Below are 16,768 nucleotides of genomic sequence, written 5' to 3'. Positions count from 1 at the left end.
GCATGGAAGTGGACAATGATTGGCTGTAGAAGATTTTGTGGACAGATGAAGCCCACTTCCATCTGACAGGATATGTCAATACACAGAATTGTCAGATTTGGGCAACGGAAAATCCACACACAATTTAACCAGTACCACTTCATCCTGAAAAGGTCATTGTGTGGTGTAGGTTTACAGCATGATTTATCATAGGCAGGTCCTTTCAGTCCTGTTTCCTGTACCGTCACTGGTAAATGCTATGAGCGTCTTTTGCGTAACCATGTCATTCCAGCTCTCCAACAGCATGGATGTATGGATGGGATCATTTTTATGCAAGATGGTGCACCTCCGCATATTGCAAATGCAGTTAAGCAGCTGCTGAAGCACCATTTCAGAAATGCTAGAATTATCAGCCACCATTTCCCTGGCTGCCCCAATCACCTGATCTTCTGTCTGTGGGGCTGTCTGAAAGGTGATGTGTTCAGTATTCTGATTGCAAACTTAGCTACATTGAAGGCACACACTGTGCCACACATTCTAAACGTGACCCTGGAAACACTTCAACCAGTTGTGGAACATGCTGTTTCTCAATTTCAACTAGTTTCAGAAAACGGTGGACAGCATATTGAACATGTTTTGTGACAGTCTCACGGAAATTAATAATCCAATTTGATTTTGATTGATGCTGTTTATGCACTTTTTTGCCTCAGGACAGCAAAAAACCCATGTGATTGATGCTTTTTATTCAGTTTTTGACCTCAGGGCAATTAAAAACTGATGTGATTAATGCTTTTTATGCAGTTTTTGGCCTCAGGACAATTAAAAACCAATTTTTCCCATCGATGTGGTATGACCTTGCTGTGGTGGACGAGCTTACGTAATTAACAGTATCACACCTGTACACCCATGTACTCTGAGTAGAGCAGTTTGTTTGTCAAATGTACACCTTAGGCATTGTTGTGTGATTCATTTGTCATTTGTAGTCGACCACTATGAAATTATGATGCTTACAGTGCCGTCTATTGCTACATTTTGTAACTATTTATTTTTCTTCTGCCATACATTTCCCTTCTTCTCTGATAATATTCCATTGCAATTTGACGTCATTCTGACAAGTGGTGTTATTTCTACTGTGGTTCGAAAGTTTAACTGTAATTATAATCACCCTGTATATCAACTGTCTGCATGCAGTATTTTTCCCTTTTTCTGCTGCTTAGAAGCAGGATTCTTGTCCTCTACACATGACAGCCACTGAAGGTGGAAAATACTGTACAGTTAGCTCAGTTTTAGCATCTTGTAATTGTTATTATTCTTGTGAAGCAACTAACCAGAAAACAATGAAATTTGTCCAGCAAATTTAAATGGTTTGTATCATTAAACTGTGAAAAGAAAGAACAGGTAGGTTTCCTGTGACTCTTCAAAATGGACAACCCCCCCCCCCCCCCTCCTTTCCCAAAAAATGCTTGGAAAAGAATGTTGTCTCATTAATATTTCTTGAGTGTATCATCTCCATTTCAACCATGATATAATGTCCACTTTGATTTCACACATTAATTATGTGAATATTTCCACAATTCTGGCGAAGTGGAGCACATGGATGCTTGTTGCAAAGTCTAGCTCAAAACTGGAGCTGAATAATTGTGAAATGGATAATAGCAACTTAATTAATTGAAAAGTAAAAGAAAAAGAAAAAGCAAATTTACAATATATGTGAGAAACTTGCAAAGAAATTCAGCAGTGACAGTCATAATAAAACATGGAGGTGTGAACATGTAAATGAAAATAATTGCTCAGAAGTAATAATTACTCATCAGCCGAAGAGGCGCAGTGCACTTGAGAAAGCCCCGTCAAATGCAGAAATAAGTACTGATTGAAGACCAACTTGTTTCAGAAAGGATAAAAGTACCAGGGGAATATTCTAATATTAGACTTATAACTGAAAAGAGAGTGAAACAGTTTACTTTTATATCACCCTTGTAGAAAACAACTTTAAATGTGATTATATGGCCAAAATCCTGTGATGAGTTTAGGAAGCACACTAGCAGTCTACTGTATCAGGGGTGAGGCAGAGGTGCTGTTTATTCACTGTTGTTTTTCTTGTTGCTAGAAAGGAAGTTCTGGAATATTTTAGATTGAGAATAAAAGTGTAAGAGAAGAAAATGATGTTTCTAAGGTTTGGACATAACCCAGCATTCCTGGCCAAATGTAGGGAAGGCTTTTAACAACTCTTAAATAAGCGAACAGTATATTCAGCACAATTAAGAATAAGTGGACTGTATACATTTCGTAACCATCCAGTCAACCAGTTACTCATTCATTATGTTGCTTACTACACCTACATGCTTGCCCTGCAAGCAACTGTGAAGTGCATAGCAACAATTCCCACTGTATCGGCTATTAGGACTTCTTCCCACTCCATTCATGTATAGAACACAGAGAGAATAGTCTCTTAAATACCTCTCTGCTTGCTGTAGTTTGTCTAATCTTGTCTTTGTGATCCCTGAGGGACTGGCACATTGGGGATTGTAGTATGAATGTATTCCTAAATTTGTCACTTATTCAGTACTAGAAACTTTTTAAGTTGGTTTTCATAGGATAGTTTGCATTTATCTTCCAGCATCTACCAGTTCATCATCTTTGTGACACTTTCCCATGGGTCAAAACAAACCTCTCATCATTCATGCTGCCCTTCTTTGTACATATTCTATTTTCCACATTAGCCCTATCTGGTACGGGTTCTCCCACACATGAGCAATATTCTAAGATGGTGCAAAATATTTGATCTAGTGAACATCTGCAACTGAGAAACATATTTGTAGAATAACCATCTTCTTCAGTTGCCAGTAATTTGTTAATTTATTCTATGACTCGTTTCAAAGCATGAAGTTTCACCTTCAAGTACCACGAAATAATAATGTCAACATAAATGTATGGCAGTTGGGTCTGTCAGTCGAGGGGTCACACCCACGTCAAACAAGTCATGGAAGCATGGATGGGACCAGCAGCCACAGTGCCCGCCTGGACAGCATGACTTTTCTGCAAATTACAGTTGCAGGCCAACAGACAAATTCTATATTCCTCAATTGTAGGAAAGCGATTAACACTGTACCACATTGTCAACTGTTAACAAAGGTCTGACCATACACAATATCTTCTCACATATGGTATTGGCTTGAAGACTTTTTGAGTAATAGAGTCTAGTATGTTGTTGTGGATGGTGACTGTTTATTAGAGACAAAGGAAATATCAGGAATGCTCCAGGTAAGCGTGATAGGACTGTCCGTGTTCTCTATGTATATCTTATATTGACTGGGCAGCAACATAGGACTGTTTGCAGATGATGCTGTTGTGTTCGGAATAGTGTCTTCACTAAGTGTCCTGAGAGATTCACGATGACACCGACATAATTTCTGTTTGTTATGATGAATTTCAGCTTGCTTTAAATATGGGTAAATATAAATTAATGCGTACTAGTAGGAGAAATGTTCCTGGAAAATACAAATTCAATATGAATGGAATGCTTGTCAACTCTCACTTCTCTTATATGTCTAGACATAACATTCCAAAATGAGACAAAGTGGAATGAGAATGTAAAGCCAGTTCAAGGGAATGTGTGTAGTCAACTTCAGTTTATTGAGAGAGTGCAGGGGAAGCATTGTCATTGTACATCTATAAAGAAGGTCACAGGCAAAACACTTTTGCAGTTGAGTGTGTGGCATTTCAATTAGATCAGACTAAAAGAGAATGTCAAAGCAATCCAAAGGCTGTCAGATATCATCACAAGTGAAATTAGTGTCTGGAAATGTGTTACGACAATTACTATTCACGATACATGTGAACAATTGGCAGAAAATGTTTACAGTTCCCTGGGTCTGTGACAGGTGCTGCCATTGTCTAGCGAGATCTCATAACAGAAGAAAATTTGTGTAAGTGCTGAGACACTTGTAGATGATTAATGCTGGGTGTAAAGACTGGCTGATGGCCATAAACATAAATAAATCTAAGGCATGTGAATGAACATAAATGCTTGACGGTTTTTGACTACATAATCAGTGAATCAGTTCCTAAAATTGACAACACCCATAAAATAGACATGAGTACTATAAGGGGTGATCAAAAAGTTTCTGTTTGAAAGCTGTACAGTCCATAATCAGTATACCAATCAGGCAAAATTGCCATGAGCATTGAGGCAATCATCCCACTGACACACCAGGTTGAAGATACCTGTTTGGTAAAACACACCAAGTCCTGTGATGTGAAGAAGTCCATAACTGCCTCCTGTACATTCTTGCCTGACAGGAATTGTTGACCATTCAAGGCAATTTTTAAGGGACCAAAGACATGATAATCACATTGGTAGAGGCCAGCACTATAGGGCTTGTGCTCAAATGTCTCCAACTTGAGTTAGCGTAACTTCTTCATTATGACATTTGTGTCTGGGGACTTGTATTATCATGAAGCAGCAGCATAGTTTTCCCGAATGTTTCACCTTAACTGCACACTACAATTTCTCCAGCATTGCACCGTACCATTCCCCAGTGATGGAGACACCAGATTCCTTGAAATCAATCATGACCAGAACCAGACTTGGAGCACCATTCCAAAATGATGATTTTGGACAGCCACATACACATTTGTCACAATCCAATGATGTATACTGGTGTTTGCCCTTTAGCAGCCATGAAAAAAAATGATGGCACACTGGCCCTATTTGGACGCATTTGGTAATAACTCTGCCACAGTTCACGTTGTTGTATTACTGCATGCATGTTGGAAATACACAAATGTCACTTTAATCCCTTAATGAGAGTGTTGCTACGTTGCGTATATGCTGCAGCAATGTTCTCAAATGGAAACTTTTTGATTGTCCCTTATAGATGGACAAATGATAGGGGCAGAAAACATTGAACTATACAAAGCTATACCAAGCACATTACAAAGGATGTTGAGTATAATAGACATTTGGAGGTTGAAATAGTAGTGTGAGATAGAAGGAGATGTAGGACAGCATTAATACACAAAAAAAATGATGATTCAAAAATTAAAGGGAAAACAAGAGCGCCAAAGAAAAGAATTCTGTTTCCCTAACAGAGCTGTTGTCTGTGTTATAGCAATGTCAGGTGAAGGGCTGCAATGAGTCCCTTAAGGGTAATAAGAACTGCTGAGCTGACTGACCACTCTGCCAAACTGTTTGCTGTTGAAGATATTCCTCATCAATACTATCCTTTTCTGTTTGAGTGTTATGGCCCTTTAGGATAAAATCATCAGGTGTTGCACTGGAATGACGTGCATAAGACCTGGAAAAACAGTGGTCCCTATATGCAGACATTGCCTCATTTGAAGTCCTTCCATGGTTGTTTGACAGATGATATATGCTGACGTTTCTCTGTAGATGTGTGGTGATACTCTGCAAACTGGAGTAGGATTCACCCTGAAAGAGAAGTGTCCGCCATTGATATACACTCCAATGTATGTTTTGCAAGCTTACTGCAAACTTCCCATTCTGTGAGAATTGGTCAGTGTCACACACATCATCAATTGCCTCAATTAGTTACAGCTTTCACAAAACCTTTTGTGCTTAGTACTCTATAAAATTGCCCTTCTGCTGGCTGACGTGAGGGCAGAATGTAGTCAAAATAAGCGATAGTCCTATTCCTTTGAGTGAATAACAACAAATTGTGGCTTTTGGTTTGTGTCTTAGCTCTCTCTGTGTTTTAAATGCCAGACCTATTGCTGTAAGTTGTAATCAGTCCGTGAACAACAGAAAAATAAACAACCTTGCGATCTCGATCTGGGTTTGAAGTACCTCACAATTTTTACAACAAATCATAATCTAACACCATTAAAGCTCATAGGCTGCTCCAGTGCTCTCTCTCTCTCTCTCTCTCTCTCTATCTATCTATCTATCTATCTATCTCTCTTTCAATGGCTTGATGTGTATGAAAAAGGGTTGCTCAGCTCCTTAATGTCTCAGAATGTATCCTGTCAAACAGTTCTTTCTTTTAGTCAAATTGTGCCACAAATTTTTCTCCCCAGTTTGGTTCAGATATCTCCTTGTTTGTTACTCAGTCTATCCATCTAATTTTCAGCACTGTTCTGTAGCACCATATTTCAAAAACTTCTGTTCTCTTCTTGTCTGAACTGCCTGTTGCCCACATTTCACTTCCTTGTAAAATGTCAGTCCAGACAAATACCTTCATAAAAGTTTTCCTAACTCTTAAACTTATTATATTCTAGCTGTTACGTACAGCTGTGCTCACATGTCAGTATAATGTAATGAAATGTGCATATGGCTTTATTGCCCAGGAGACCCCATTCAGAATGTTCGACCACCCTGTGATCAAGGGCCAGCAAAGCTAACAAAGAGACCATGAATTGTTGACTCTTGTGAGTAGTTTTATTGCGATGAGTGATAGTGACAGTACTAAAAAAGAATAAAATAAAAAATAAATAAAATTAAAAAATGGTATTATTATTATTATTATTATTATTACTAACAGCTTTAAACTGACAAAGAAAAAAAATAATTTGTAGCTCAATGCAGCACAATTTTATAACATTTGTACATACAATAACATCAGCTGCTCCTCAGTTTCTATCTGTTACAGCCGGCCGAAGTGGCCATGCGGTTAAAGGCGCTGCAGTCTGGAACTGCAAGACCGCTGCGGTCGCAGGTTCAAATCCTGCCTAGGGCATGGATGTTTGTGATGTCCTTAGATTGGTTAGGTTTAACTAGTTCTGGGTTCTAGGGGACTAATGACCTCAGCAGTTGAGTCCCATAGTGCTCAGAGCCATTTGAACCATTTTTGAACCTATCTGTTACCCACAGCTGCATTCACATATTGTAACCAAATCCAGCCTCACTGAAAACCTATCATGTTCTTTACGTGAAGACACAACATCTCTCTGTTTGTCATACAGCATTTAAAAGATGCAGCTGTTGTAAGTCTTCAAGTGCCTCAGAAGTTATAAGAGACACATGACACTCAGCGGCTAAAATGCAATGGGCTTATAACAGAAATTAGAACAGAAGTATGCAGTAATCATGTTGATGATTGTATAAGTATTGTATTCATTACACTGAATAATCTTGCGTAGAACATATAGAGTAAATAGCTTTTTCAAAGAGTAATTATTGTTCCATATTTTGCATTATATTCTTCAAATCAATAAATATCTTGTACTAAATACTTTCTAAAATAGCTTATGTTCTTTCCCAGCATTCAAGATATGTCCATACGAAATTTTATCAAAATCGGTTCTGCAGTTTAATCATGAAAGCGTGACAGAGGAACTTCTACATGTATTATATTAGTGTGGACTAACAAATTCTTCTTTTCAGGGATGCTTTTCTTGCTATAGCCAGTTTGTATTTTATGTCCTCTCTACTTCAGTCATCATCAGTTATTTTGCTGCCCAAATAGCAAAATTCATCCACTATTTTTAGTGTCTCATTTCATGATCTAATTTGCTCAGCATTGCCTGATTCAATTTTACTACATTCCATTACCTTTATTTTGATTTTGTTTATGTTCAGCTTTTATCTTCCTTTCAAGACACTTTTGTTTCTATGAAACAGCTCTTTCAAGTCATTTCCTGTCTCTTAACAGAATTACAATGTCATCTAATAACCTCAAAGATTTTATTTCTTCTTCCTGAACTTTAATTCCTTCACCAAATTTTTCTTCAGTTCCAAGTACTGCTTGCTCAGTGTATAGATTGAAAAATACCAGGAATAGGTGACAACCTTGCATCACCTCCTCCTCAACCAATGCTTCCCTGTCATCCCCTTTCACTCTTGTTCCTACCAATGCTATGTGGCAGAGAGAGAGCCCTATCAATGTTACGTGGCAGAGGATGCTTCCTACTAATGGTGTGTGGCCAGGTTGAGAGGGTCCCAGCTGTACTGACAGGGGTAGACAAAATCTTTGTATATCTGCAGCCTCACAACAATGGGTTCCTGCAGTGTGAGTAACCTGCCCTTCCTTTTAACCTCGACCAACCTATTCCTCATCCCTGCCCGAGGAAGGAACTCTTAATTCTGAGAACTAGGAAGTGTCTCACGTTTACTTGGATTCATGTCTTTCAGCAGTACTGACCATTTCACCTCATGAAGGTCTCATCATAATCTTTCTTTCTTTCTTCCCCCCCCCCCCCCCTGCCTCTGTTGAATTTTCTTGTAGTACAAAATACTAGTAGCCTGTAATTTACTGTCAGCTAATTAAGTACATTCTAGTTACATGTGTAAGTAACATAGTATCAGAGCCTTTTAGAAATTCAGACTGTAACTTTGACAATATGTTATTGCAGTCAAATATTAACTGTATATTACTTCTAAAATTTTGAGAATTCTGGCAAAAAATAAGTTCTATTGAAGTTTGACATTATTTTTTATCTTAATCAAAGGCTTAACTTCAAAATATTTTTGCTGAGCAGAAAAAATTCCAGCAATAAATGACCTGTTATGCAAATAACTTCATATGCTTCTAAACTGAGAACAATGCTCCTTAATTAACTTTGCTGATATTTCATTATTCCCAGTAGAATCTTGTGATTTTAAAGATTTTACAGTTGACATTATTTCATTTGGTATACTGAGAATCATATTCATATTACAGATTCCTTCTTACTGAGGATGCTTGAAAAAGTTTGCTTTTCTCATGAATGTGTTCTTGCTAACTTTAAATAGTACCAACTGCATGTGTCAGGCATCCCTCCATATGTCCTGGTACCCTTTCAAGTAAAAAACAGTGTTACAAGAATCTTTTTTGCCTAATATTAAATAACATAAAGATAGGAAAGTTGACTGCATGTTTCACATAGTTTTGTTACTCATATCAGCATTTAAATATGTGAATATTCTACTGTGCAGGAATGCTAAATAATTGTTTGGTGTGCTTCATAGTTCATCAACACCAGACCTGGCACAGATCGTAATGGGAGATGAAGCGTGGCTCAGTGATTTGAGTCAGCTGCATCATGAAGACATTCTTTTGGCAGCTGGACTTTTCCATGGCCAAATTAGGGTTATAACATGGTATGATCCCAACAGAAAATTTACTGGTTAGAGGATTTTTAAAAGTGGATACAAATTGTAACATTGTCTTGAAAGTCTCCAGATGAAGAGGAGATAGAGAACAAGTACAAGAAAGGTTGTGTAACCCAATTGTCAACTGTATTTGTTATAAGCATAGAAAGGAACAGTTATCATACATCATAACACAGTAGCTTATCATCATTTTTCACACTGTATTCTTTGGACATCATTAACCAAAGCATTACATGTCATTTTTTCATAGAAGTAAAACATATGATGTACTAAAAACTATGTCTTCCCAAAAATTGAACAGGTTGAAAGATGTACTTTGTTTAAATGTTACATCTTATTTGCTATGAATAATGTGTAGCTTATATTAAGTTAGCTGTTGTCTCTGTGGTCAATTGGAGCACAATCATCAGTGAAATCTGAAAATGCTCTTAGTGCCTTTTCATGTTGTTCCTATAAAGATTGATTGCTGGACTGGAAAATCAGCTCCGTAAGTAACAAAAACTAATTTTAAAGTGCTCATAATCTTGCTGAAATGTAGAAAATATCAGGATTGGAGTGCTTTTGGTAAAGTAAATATTGTGTTCAAAAGATGTATCTGAAAAGGAAAGCTTACAATTGCTGTGTATTAGCAGTTTCCACTTGTGGTTCTGAGGCAGGAACTGTGAGCAGCAGACCAGCACACACCTGCTGGGAATTACCGGAAGGGAAGGGAAGGGAAGGGAAGGGAAGGGAAGGGAAGGGAAGGGAAGGCAAGGCAAGAGGAGGGAAGGGGAGGCGAGGGGCAGGCTGGAGTCAAAGGTGAAGCACAGGTGGCAGAACATGTAGCCAACTGAATACTGGGCAGGTGGACTAAAGAAGTTGTTTGCTAGATTCCCATAGATAATGAAAGATTGCAGCTAATACCTACCAGGAGAAATGACATTAGCAAATTTGCAAGAGCAACATGGATGCTAATGTCATAAGCCTGTAATTCATGGGAACTCCAGAAGAGTCTTTTAGCCAGCAGTGGATATTAATAGCTGCTGGTGGTGGTGATGATGATGATGATGATGATGATGATGACTCTTCAGATTAATCAGGGACATATCAGTGATTGGCATAATAATAGCTGTAACTTTCCATAGCCAATTGCGTTTAAAGTATGATGGCATTATCCTAAATATCAAGACTGTTGATGAGTGGCTAAAGTTCATATGATATATCAGATAAAACAATTCAGTGGAGTCTGCTAATTGACTTATTAATAATTAAGATGTGGCCTATTGATGTACTGAATTTAGAAAATATTGCACACATATAATATTACCACCTAGCTTTTTATGGTTCCTGTTTTTTTTTGTTAAAAATGGGAAGAATTGGAAGTAACTCAAGGCACAGCTAGCTGTATTTTTTTATAATTTTGAGATCATATGTCTGTGATAATCTTTGTATGGCACAACATTAGCCACTGCAATTAGTATTGTTGGTGGTATAAATCACAGTGATCGAGCACAATAGTATTCTGACCTAGGATTGCGTGAACAATAAATTTATCTGCGATAAAATGTCATCTTCTAAGTGATGCAATGATTGACATTGCAGTGTTGTTTACTTTAATATGCTGTAATATGAAGAAACTTCACCATAGAAGACTGTTCAAGTAAGTGTATAATGTTCCAGAATTGGTTTTCAGTGAGGAATCTAAATTTATTTTGTGGTTCAATACATATCGAGTATGAGCTCATTTCTCATACGAAATAAATTATTTTTGTCGCCAGTTACTTCCTAATCATTCTGTTTTCTTCTGCTAACCATGATGCGTTACACAAATTTGTTTTCTGGTCCTTCACGGTAATAGTTTGGTTACAGTGATTTGTGTGTGAGTGATTTATTGCATTTTTATACTTTGCTTCAAGCATAATAAATGTTGGTACTGCAGGAACTCACATGTCCCCCAGCATGTTAATTAAACACACACATTGTCTGTCAAATATAAAAGCAATGAGAATAAGTTCTTGAAACATTTTATTCTGAGCACAGTAAAGCAGTAGTTACGAAGTGACTGGTAACAGAATCCATTAGTTCAGCCATAAAATGGATAAATTGAAAATGTTGAAGTAGTAGCAGCTTTTAATTACAGGATTAATGAAATGGGATTTGAACCTGTTGAATAGACTATTTCTGAGTAAATGTTATGGAGTATGAATGTATATTATTTCATTAAGATATATGCAGGAGTAAAACTGGTTAACCATACACTTTGTAGCATTGGCCCATTACATTTATAGAGATCATAAGGAACATTTTCAATATATTTTGTATTGTTGCTTTGGCACGTAGGAATCTCTGCTTCTGGGAAGTAATGGCACAGTTTCAGTCAGCACAGAGAAGAGCAATGTACTCAGTTACTGGATGATCTGGTTTGAAATTACGTAACAAAAATTTTGTACACAGAAAAGTGAGCACTGTAGAAGACTGTTCACATCGAAATTGGTTTATAATGTTCCAGTATTGGTTTTCAGTGAGGAATCTAAATTTATTTTGCTGATGTGTATGTGCTGTATGGTTCAGTGTATTGATTTGCAGTGAATGTGATATCTCATAAGGAGATCAATCAACAATCAATTAACAAATATGCTGTACTGATACAACACAAGAATTCATTTTAATCCAGTTAAAAATTACATGCAGGACATTTGAAAGGTCTATAAATAAGTTTATGAGATTGGTTTTTAGAAAGTGTTTATGCAATTACGACTGCAAGTTTGATCTGTTACCTCCCAAGTAGTCCACTTAAACTGTCATGCAGCGCCTGTACTTAAGCTTCCTTTTTGTAGTAGTTGTTTCACTCAAATTGTTCTCAGCTAGTTTGTTGTTACTACATTTTCGTTCTCATATGTCCCTAATCATTTGGAAGGAGAGAAAAATTTCCAAGGACCAATGTATTCTGAGGAAATATAGGGCTGAGGTGTTATGATGATATTTTATTTTCCAAAAATTCATTAGCAGAGAGTTCAGTGTAATGGGTTGCAATGCTGTTCCCTCATTTTTAGAACTCTAGAAACAAGACTTATGAAAAAGATTCCGTACAAATCACTGTGTTACCATAGTGAGATGAAATGTATGTGGAAGGCATCTGGAGCATCATGTTGCTGCAGCCAAGATCATGTATATTTTGTTGCCAGACACTCAGATTTCACTTCTTGCCACTTTTACAGACTTTGTATTATTGTGCCCCAGAGTAATCTTCCAGGCAAATATTAAAAAATTGTGGTAGTTCTTTCCTGGCAACACCAGAGGCAGAGCGGAATGGGCCAACAGACAGGCAGAATTCCAGTGAGAGAGAAACGCTGGTTGATTAGCAGCAAACATGGAAGTTATTTGCAATACCCTGGACAGACTGAGATCTCAAGAAAACAATGTAGCAAAGTGATATAATGGCAGCAGAGGGATATCGTCATAATAGTGTATGCGCAAAGTGGCACAAGAAAGCTCATGTTGAATACAAGAGTTAGCATTCAGTTATTGACATGACAAGCCTGAAAGGTGAAGCAACCAAGGGTACTGACGAGCTCAGTAAACTGCGGCACACTCGGTCACTCCCAAGGAAGGGGTTAGTGTCATTGGCGTATCCCGACGACTACATACGCCCTGATTTCCATAGCGTAGTTCTCAGCTGTAGCTTGCTGTTGCCAGTAGCTACTACCAAAGTGGAACCTTTGATGCTCCAGCCACGGTCTACTGAGATGACGACAGTCTGAGATACCATCACCAACTAGATCAGACGGGCTCTTATGGCAAGAATTTGTTGCCTTCACTGGCTGGAAGATTTTGGCACCTTTTAGCACTGGGGCTCTGTAGGTGTCACTGACGGTCCTCGTACAGCTGATCGACCACGGTCATTCTGTGGGAACGCAGTAATTGCTGCCCCCGACTCATAGCTATGAGCAGACTCCTGTGTCGTGAGCCAATCTAATGCACAGAGACTTTGAAGTAACTCTCCACGATTATGGCCACTTCATGCAGAGGTGTTTGCTGCCTTTCTGGGGTGCACACTATGATGTAAACGAGGGTGTCCTGGTAATTTGCTGGCCATGCTGCTGCCCACTGAGGCAGTATGAGCAACCATCCTTGGTGCAGCTAGCTGTCTCTGATATCGCAAGTCACTGAGTGTGTGCCTCCCCCTCCACGGCAACCGAGACTGTGAGATGTACTGATTTCAGGACATACTGGCCAGTGATGTTTTGCCTGATGCACTGCTGACAACTGTCTATCTCTGATCAGTGATTGTGTATTCTGATAACAACATCTCATTAAAGCCTTCAGATGTTTAATTGATCCTCACTGTTGCATTCTAAACGACACTACCGTGACAACTGTGAAGCCCACAGTCCCGGCCACATATGGTATGTTGTCAGTATTAGTAAACTTCACCTGTATTTGCCATTTGTTCAAATTTAAGTCTGAACAAGTAAATGGTTTCAGATGAAGTGGTCTTACACAGTCTGGAATGGAGTATTGAAGCAAATTCTAGACAGGGCTGCCAGGTGTTATTACCCAATGCTGTCATCATAAAAGCTTTTCTGCCTCTTCACCATTACTCTCAGCCACTCTTCCTCTCTTTTCAGTCCACTCTTGTGCACAGTTATGTTATAGTCTACTTATTAAGGCACACTAACAGATTTTATATGTGAGGGGTGTTCAGTAAGTAATGCAACATATTTATTTTCTGTAAGCTGGTTGGTTTTATTCAGAATTCCAATATTTCGTATCACTCTTTTGGCTACAGAACCCTGTTTTTCAACATAATCTCTGTTTCATGCGACGGCCTCATGCCACCTTACTGGGAGAGCCCACACGGTACCACTCTGCTGGTCGCACATTGGAGCTGACATCTTGCTGCATCAATAACCTCCCCATCAACCATGTACTGCTTCATGTGAAGTGCATCCTTCATTGTGCCAAACAGATGGAAGTTGGAAGGTACAAGATTAGGGCTGTAGTGTGGATGAGGAAGAATAGTCCAATGAAGTATTGTGAGCTCCTCTCAGGTGTGCAGACTTGTGTGAGGCTTTGCATCGTCATGCAGAAAGAGAAGTTCATTTGCATTTTTGAGGCTGCAAACACGCTAAAGTTGTTTCTTCAATTTCCTGAGGGTAGCGCAATACACTTCAGAGTAGATTGTTGCTCAGTGATGGAGAACATCAAACAGAATAATCCTTTCAAGGAGGGCATGGTTTTGAACATTTTCTTTGAAGGAGATGTGTTGTGGTGCCACTCCATGGATTGCCATTTTGTTTCCAGTTTTAAGTAAGAAATCATGTTTCATTGCCTGTGATGATGATCAACAAAAATTGTTACAATCAGTCTTATAATGCACAAGCAATTCTGCACAGATTATCCTACTCTTTATGGTCTTGTGTGAGGCGGCAAGGAACCTATTGGGCACACACCTTTGAGTACCCCATCTGGTGGATGAGTGCACCAGCACTACCAACAGAGGCATCCAATTGTGCAGTGGTGTGTTTGATGTGATCCATTGATCACCTTGAATGAAAGTGTCCGCACGTTATAACACTGCAGGAGTTACAGCTGTGTGCACCCAGCTGTCACGTGAGAGATCAGACAGTTTTGTGTGACCTTGTTATGATGATGACAGATGCCTTGCCCAACAACTCACCATGCTTTTGTTCACTACCAGGTCCCTGTAGACACACTGCAAGTGTTTACGAATATCTGTGATGCTCTGGTTTTCTGCCAAAAGAAACTCGATGACAGCTCTCTGTCACAGATGCCATTTTGAAGGCTCTGTATAGCACTGCCACCAATTGGAACTTCATGAAACCATAGGAGCTGAAGAGGGAATATTCCGCGATGTCCCACAATGAAAGCCACATTTTTTCAACAAAAATTGGCTGAGGAAAAAAAGTATTGAATTTCTTATTGAGTGCTGCTCCTAGTACTCTGCATAGCATGTTAATACTGGTGTGTACTGCTAAAAGCTTGAAAAAAATTCATATCAGTACCATTAGTGCCTGTCACTTGTATTATCTGGTTTTATGGTCCATGTGGTCCACTTAAGCTTATACTGAATGAACTCTTTGATTGGAATAAATAGATTGTAATGTTGTGGAATACTGTAGAAATGGGAGTTAGCAATAATTTGTTTTCTGCATGTGAGGTCCTTTGGAATATCTGAGCTACGTGGAAAGATTACAAGATACTTCACAATTTTCTACAACCACTAGAAGTCTGCTAACATGTATCTGTTTGGTAAAGCATGAGTTAGATGTGTTGCACTTGAAGATTAGTTTAACTATTGAATTGAAAGAGTAGCATTTCCTAATTCTCATGCACTGTGATGAGTTGAAATGGCAGTTTGACATGTAATGTAATTAGGTGGACAATTTAAAAGACTTTATACAGTCATTTCCAATACTATTTAAACTTCTTGATGTGACCCTTCTTCAGTACTGGATTTCTCACATAAACTAAGTCTCCAACATAGTATTTAAGCAAAGCAGCTCCACGATCATGTTAAGCAGCCCGCTGGAGGAATGACTTGTTACTAGGCTTTGCGTACTTCATTCTTTATGTATCCACTGGCTAAATCTCTGATGTTTTTATTGCTGATGCCCCTTGCTGGTGCAAAGTTAAATAGCAAGGTCGTTTGCCAGCTGTAGATGATTTCATAAGAGCTAACCAGGTACTGGTTCAGACCTTCTCATTGTAAGTTCTGGTGTGAAACATAACTATAAGCATCTGCTTTCTGGTTTGGTCACGAACAGATTTGTGCTGCTCATAGTCTAGTCATTCTTTTGCCACTGTCCCCTGCCAATGGGCTGTCATGGCGTTCTCTGCCAATTGTGAAACATACTTTGACTTTCCTACTTAATCCATCCACATTGTTGTGTAATTTTCCATATTGAAGAACTACCTAGAACTGGTATTCACCTAAAAGCAAGGCACATAGTTTATATAAAAAATAAATTCATGTAAGTGCTTGTCAATTGTCAAGTATTGCATTTAAATCTGTTCAGAAGGTGAAAGAAAATTAAATTGAATACTGTTCTTTGTTGATTTCTTGCAGTAAGACTACTCTAGCCACAAAATTGCCAGCATCAGTAGTTTGGATGAGCAGTTTGGTGAAGTGTGAATAAAACAATATGGGATGTGTTGTCTAAGCTGTTTCTGTCAATTTTGAAAACTTGGAAATCTCAGTAAAAGCAGCTTCATTTTTTTTTTTTTATAGTAGTTGAGGCATTGGATGTGCTATGTCAGCATACCCTTGAATGAATCTTTGGTAAAAATTTGCAAGGCTCAGGAATACTTGCACTTCCTTCACTTTCTTCACAGCTTCTACCAGTTTTAAACTGGGTTGGACACCACCTGTGGTTATCCTATGCCATAATATTCTACATAAGGTACCACAAAATAACAATTTTTGACATGGCTAGGAAAAGATTTACACCTTGCAGAATCTCAAATACTGTTCATGGTCTTTCAGCATATTGTTACATATCTCGGCTAAAAATTATGCCAACATCAACGTGCACCAGATATCATGTGGCTGTCATACCTCAACAGACAGTATTCATCGGTTGTTGAAATGTTGCAGGTGGGTTCCGGAGACCAAAAATAACACAACAGGCATAAAAATGATGTTTCAACGCTGTTGTCTATGTGTACAGTCAGTTGATTGTACCCACTGGTTAAACCCAAATAGAGAAGATTTTCACAAACCAAAATAATCTAAAGAGT

At 38.4% G+C, this 16,768-nt stretch overlaps 1 protein-coding gene across 2 annotated transcripts in view; it reads left to right on the top strand.

Moving 5' to 3' along the window:
• Positions 1 to 10,698, top strand: part of LOC126199053 (F-box/WD repeat-containing protein 2-like) — a 128,080-nt gene extending 117,382 nt beyond the window's left edge. For both annotated transcript variants that reach the window (XM_049935761.1, XM_049935763.1), the window contains one exon: positions 8,885 to 10,698. In XM_049935761.1, the coding sequence (XP_049791718.1) occupies positions 8,885 to 9,047 (163 nt within the window). In that variant the 3' untranslated portion in view covers positions 9,048 to 10,698. The remainder of the gene's footprint in view (positions 1 to 8,884) is intronic.
• The last annotated feature ends 6,070 nt before the right edge of the window (positions 10,699 to 16,768 follow it).

The sequence above is a fragment of the Schistocerca nitens genome, chromosome 8 (assembly GCF_023898315.1).
Source record: "Schistocerca nitens isolate TAMUIC-IGC-003100 chromosome 8, iqSchNite1.1, whole genome shotgun sequence".
Lineage (NCBI taxonomy): Eukaryota > Metazoa > Arthropoda > Insecta > Orthoptera > Acrididae > Schistocerca > Schistocerca nitens.
Note: the sequence above shows the minus strand (reverse complement) of the source record. Positions and strands in the feature narration are given on the sequence as shown.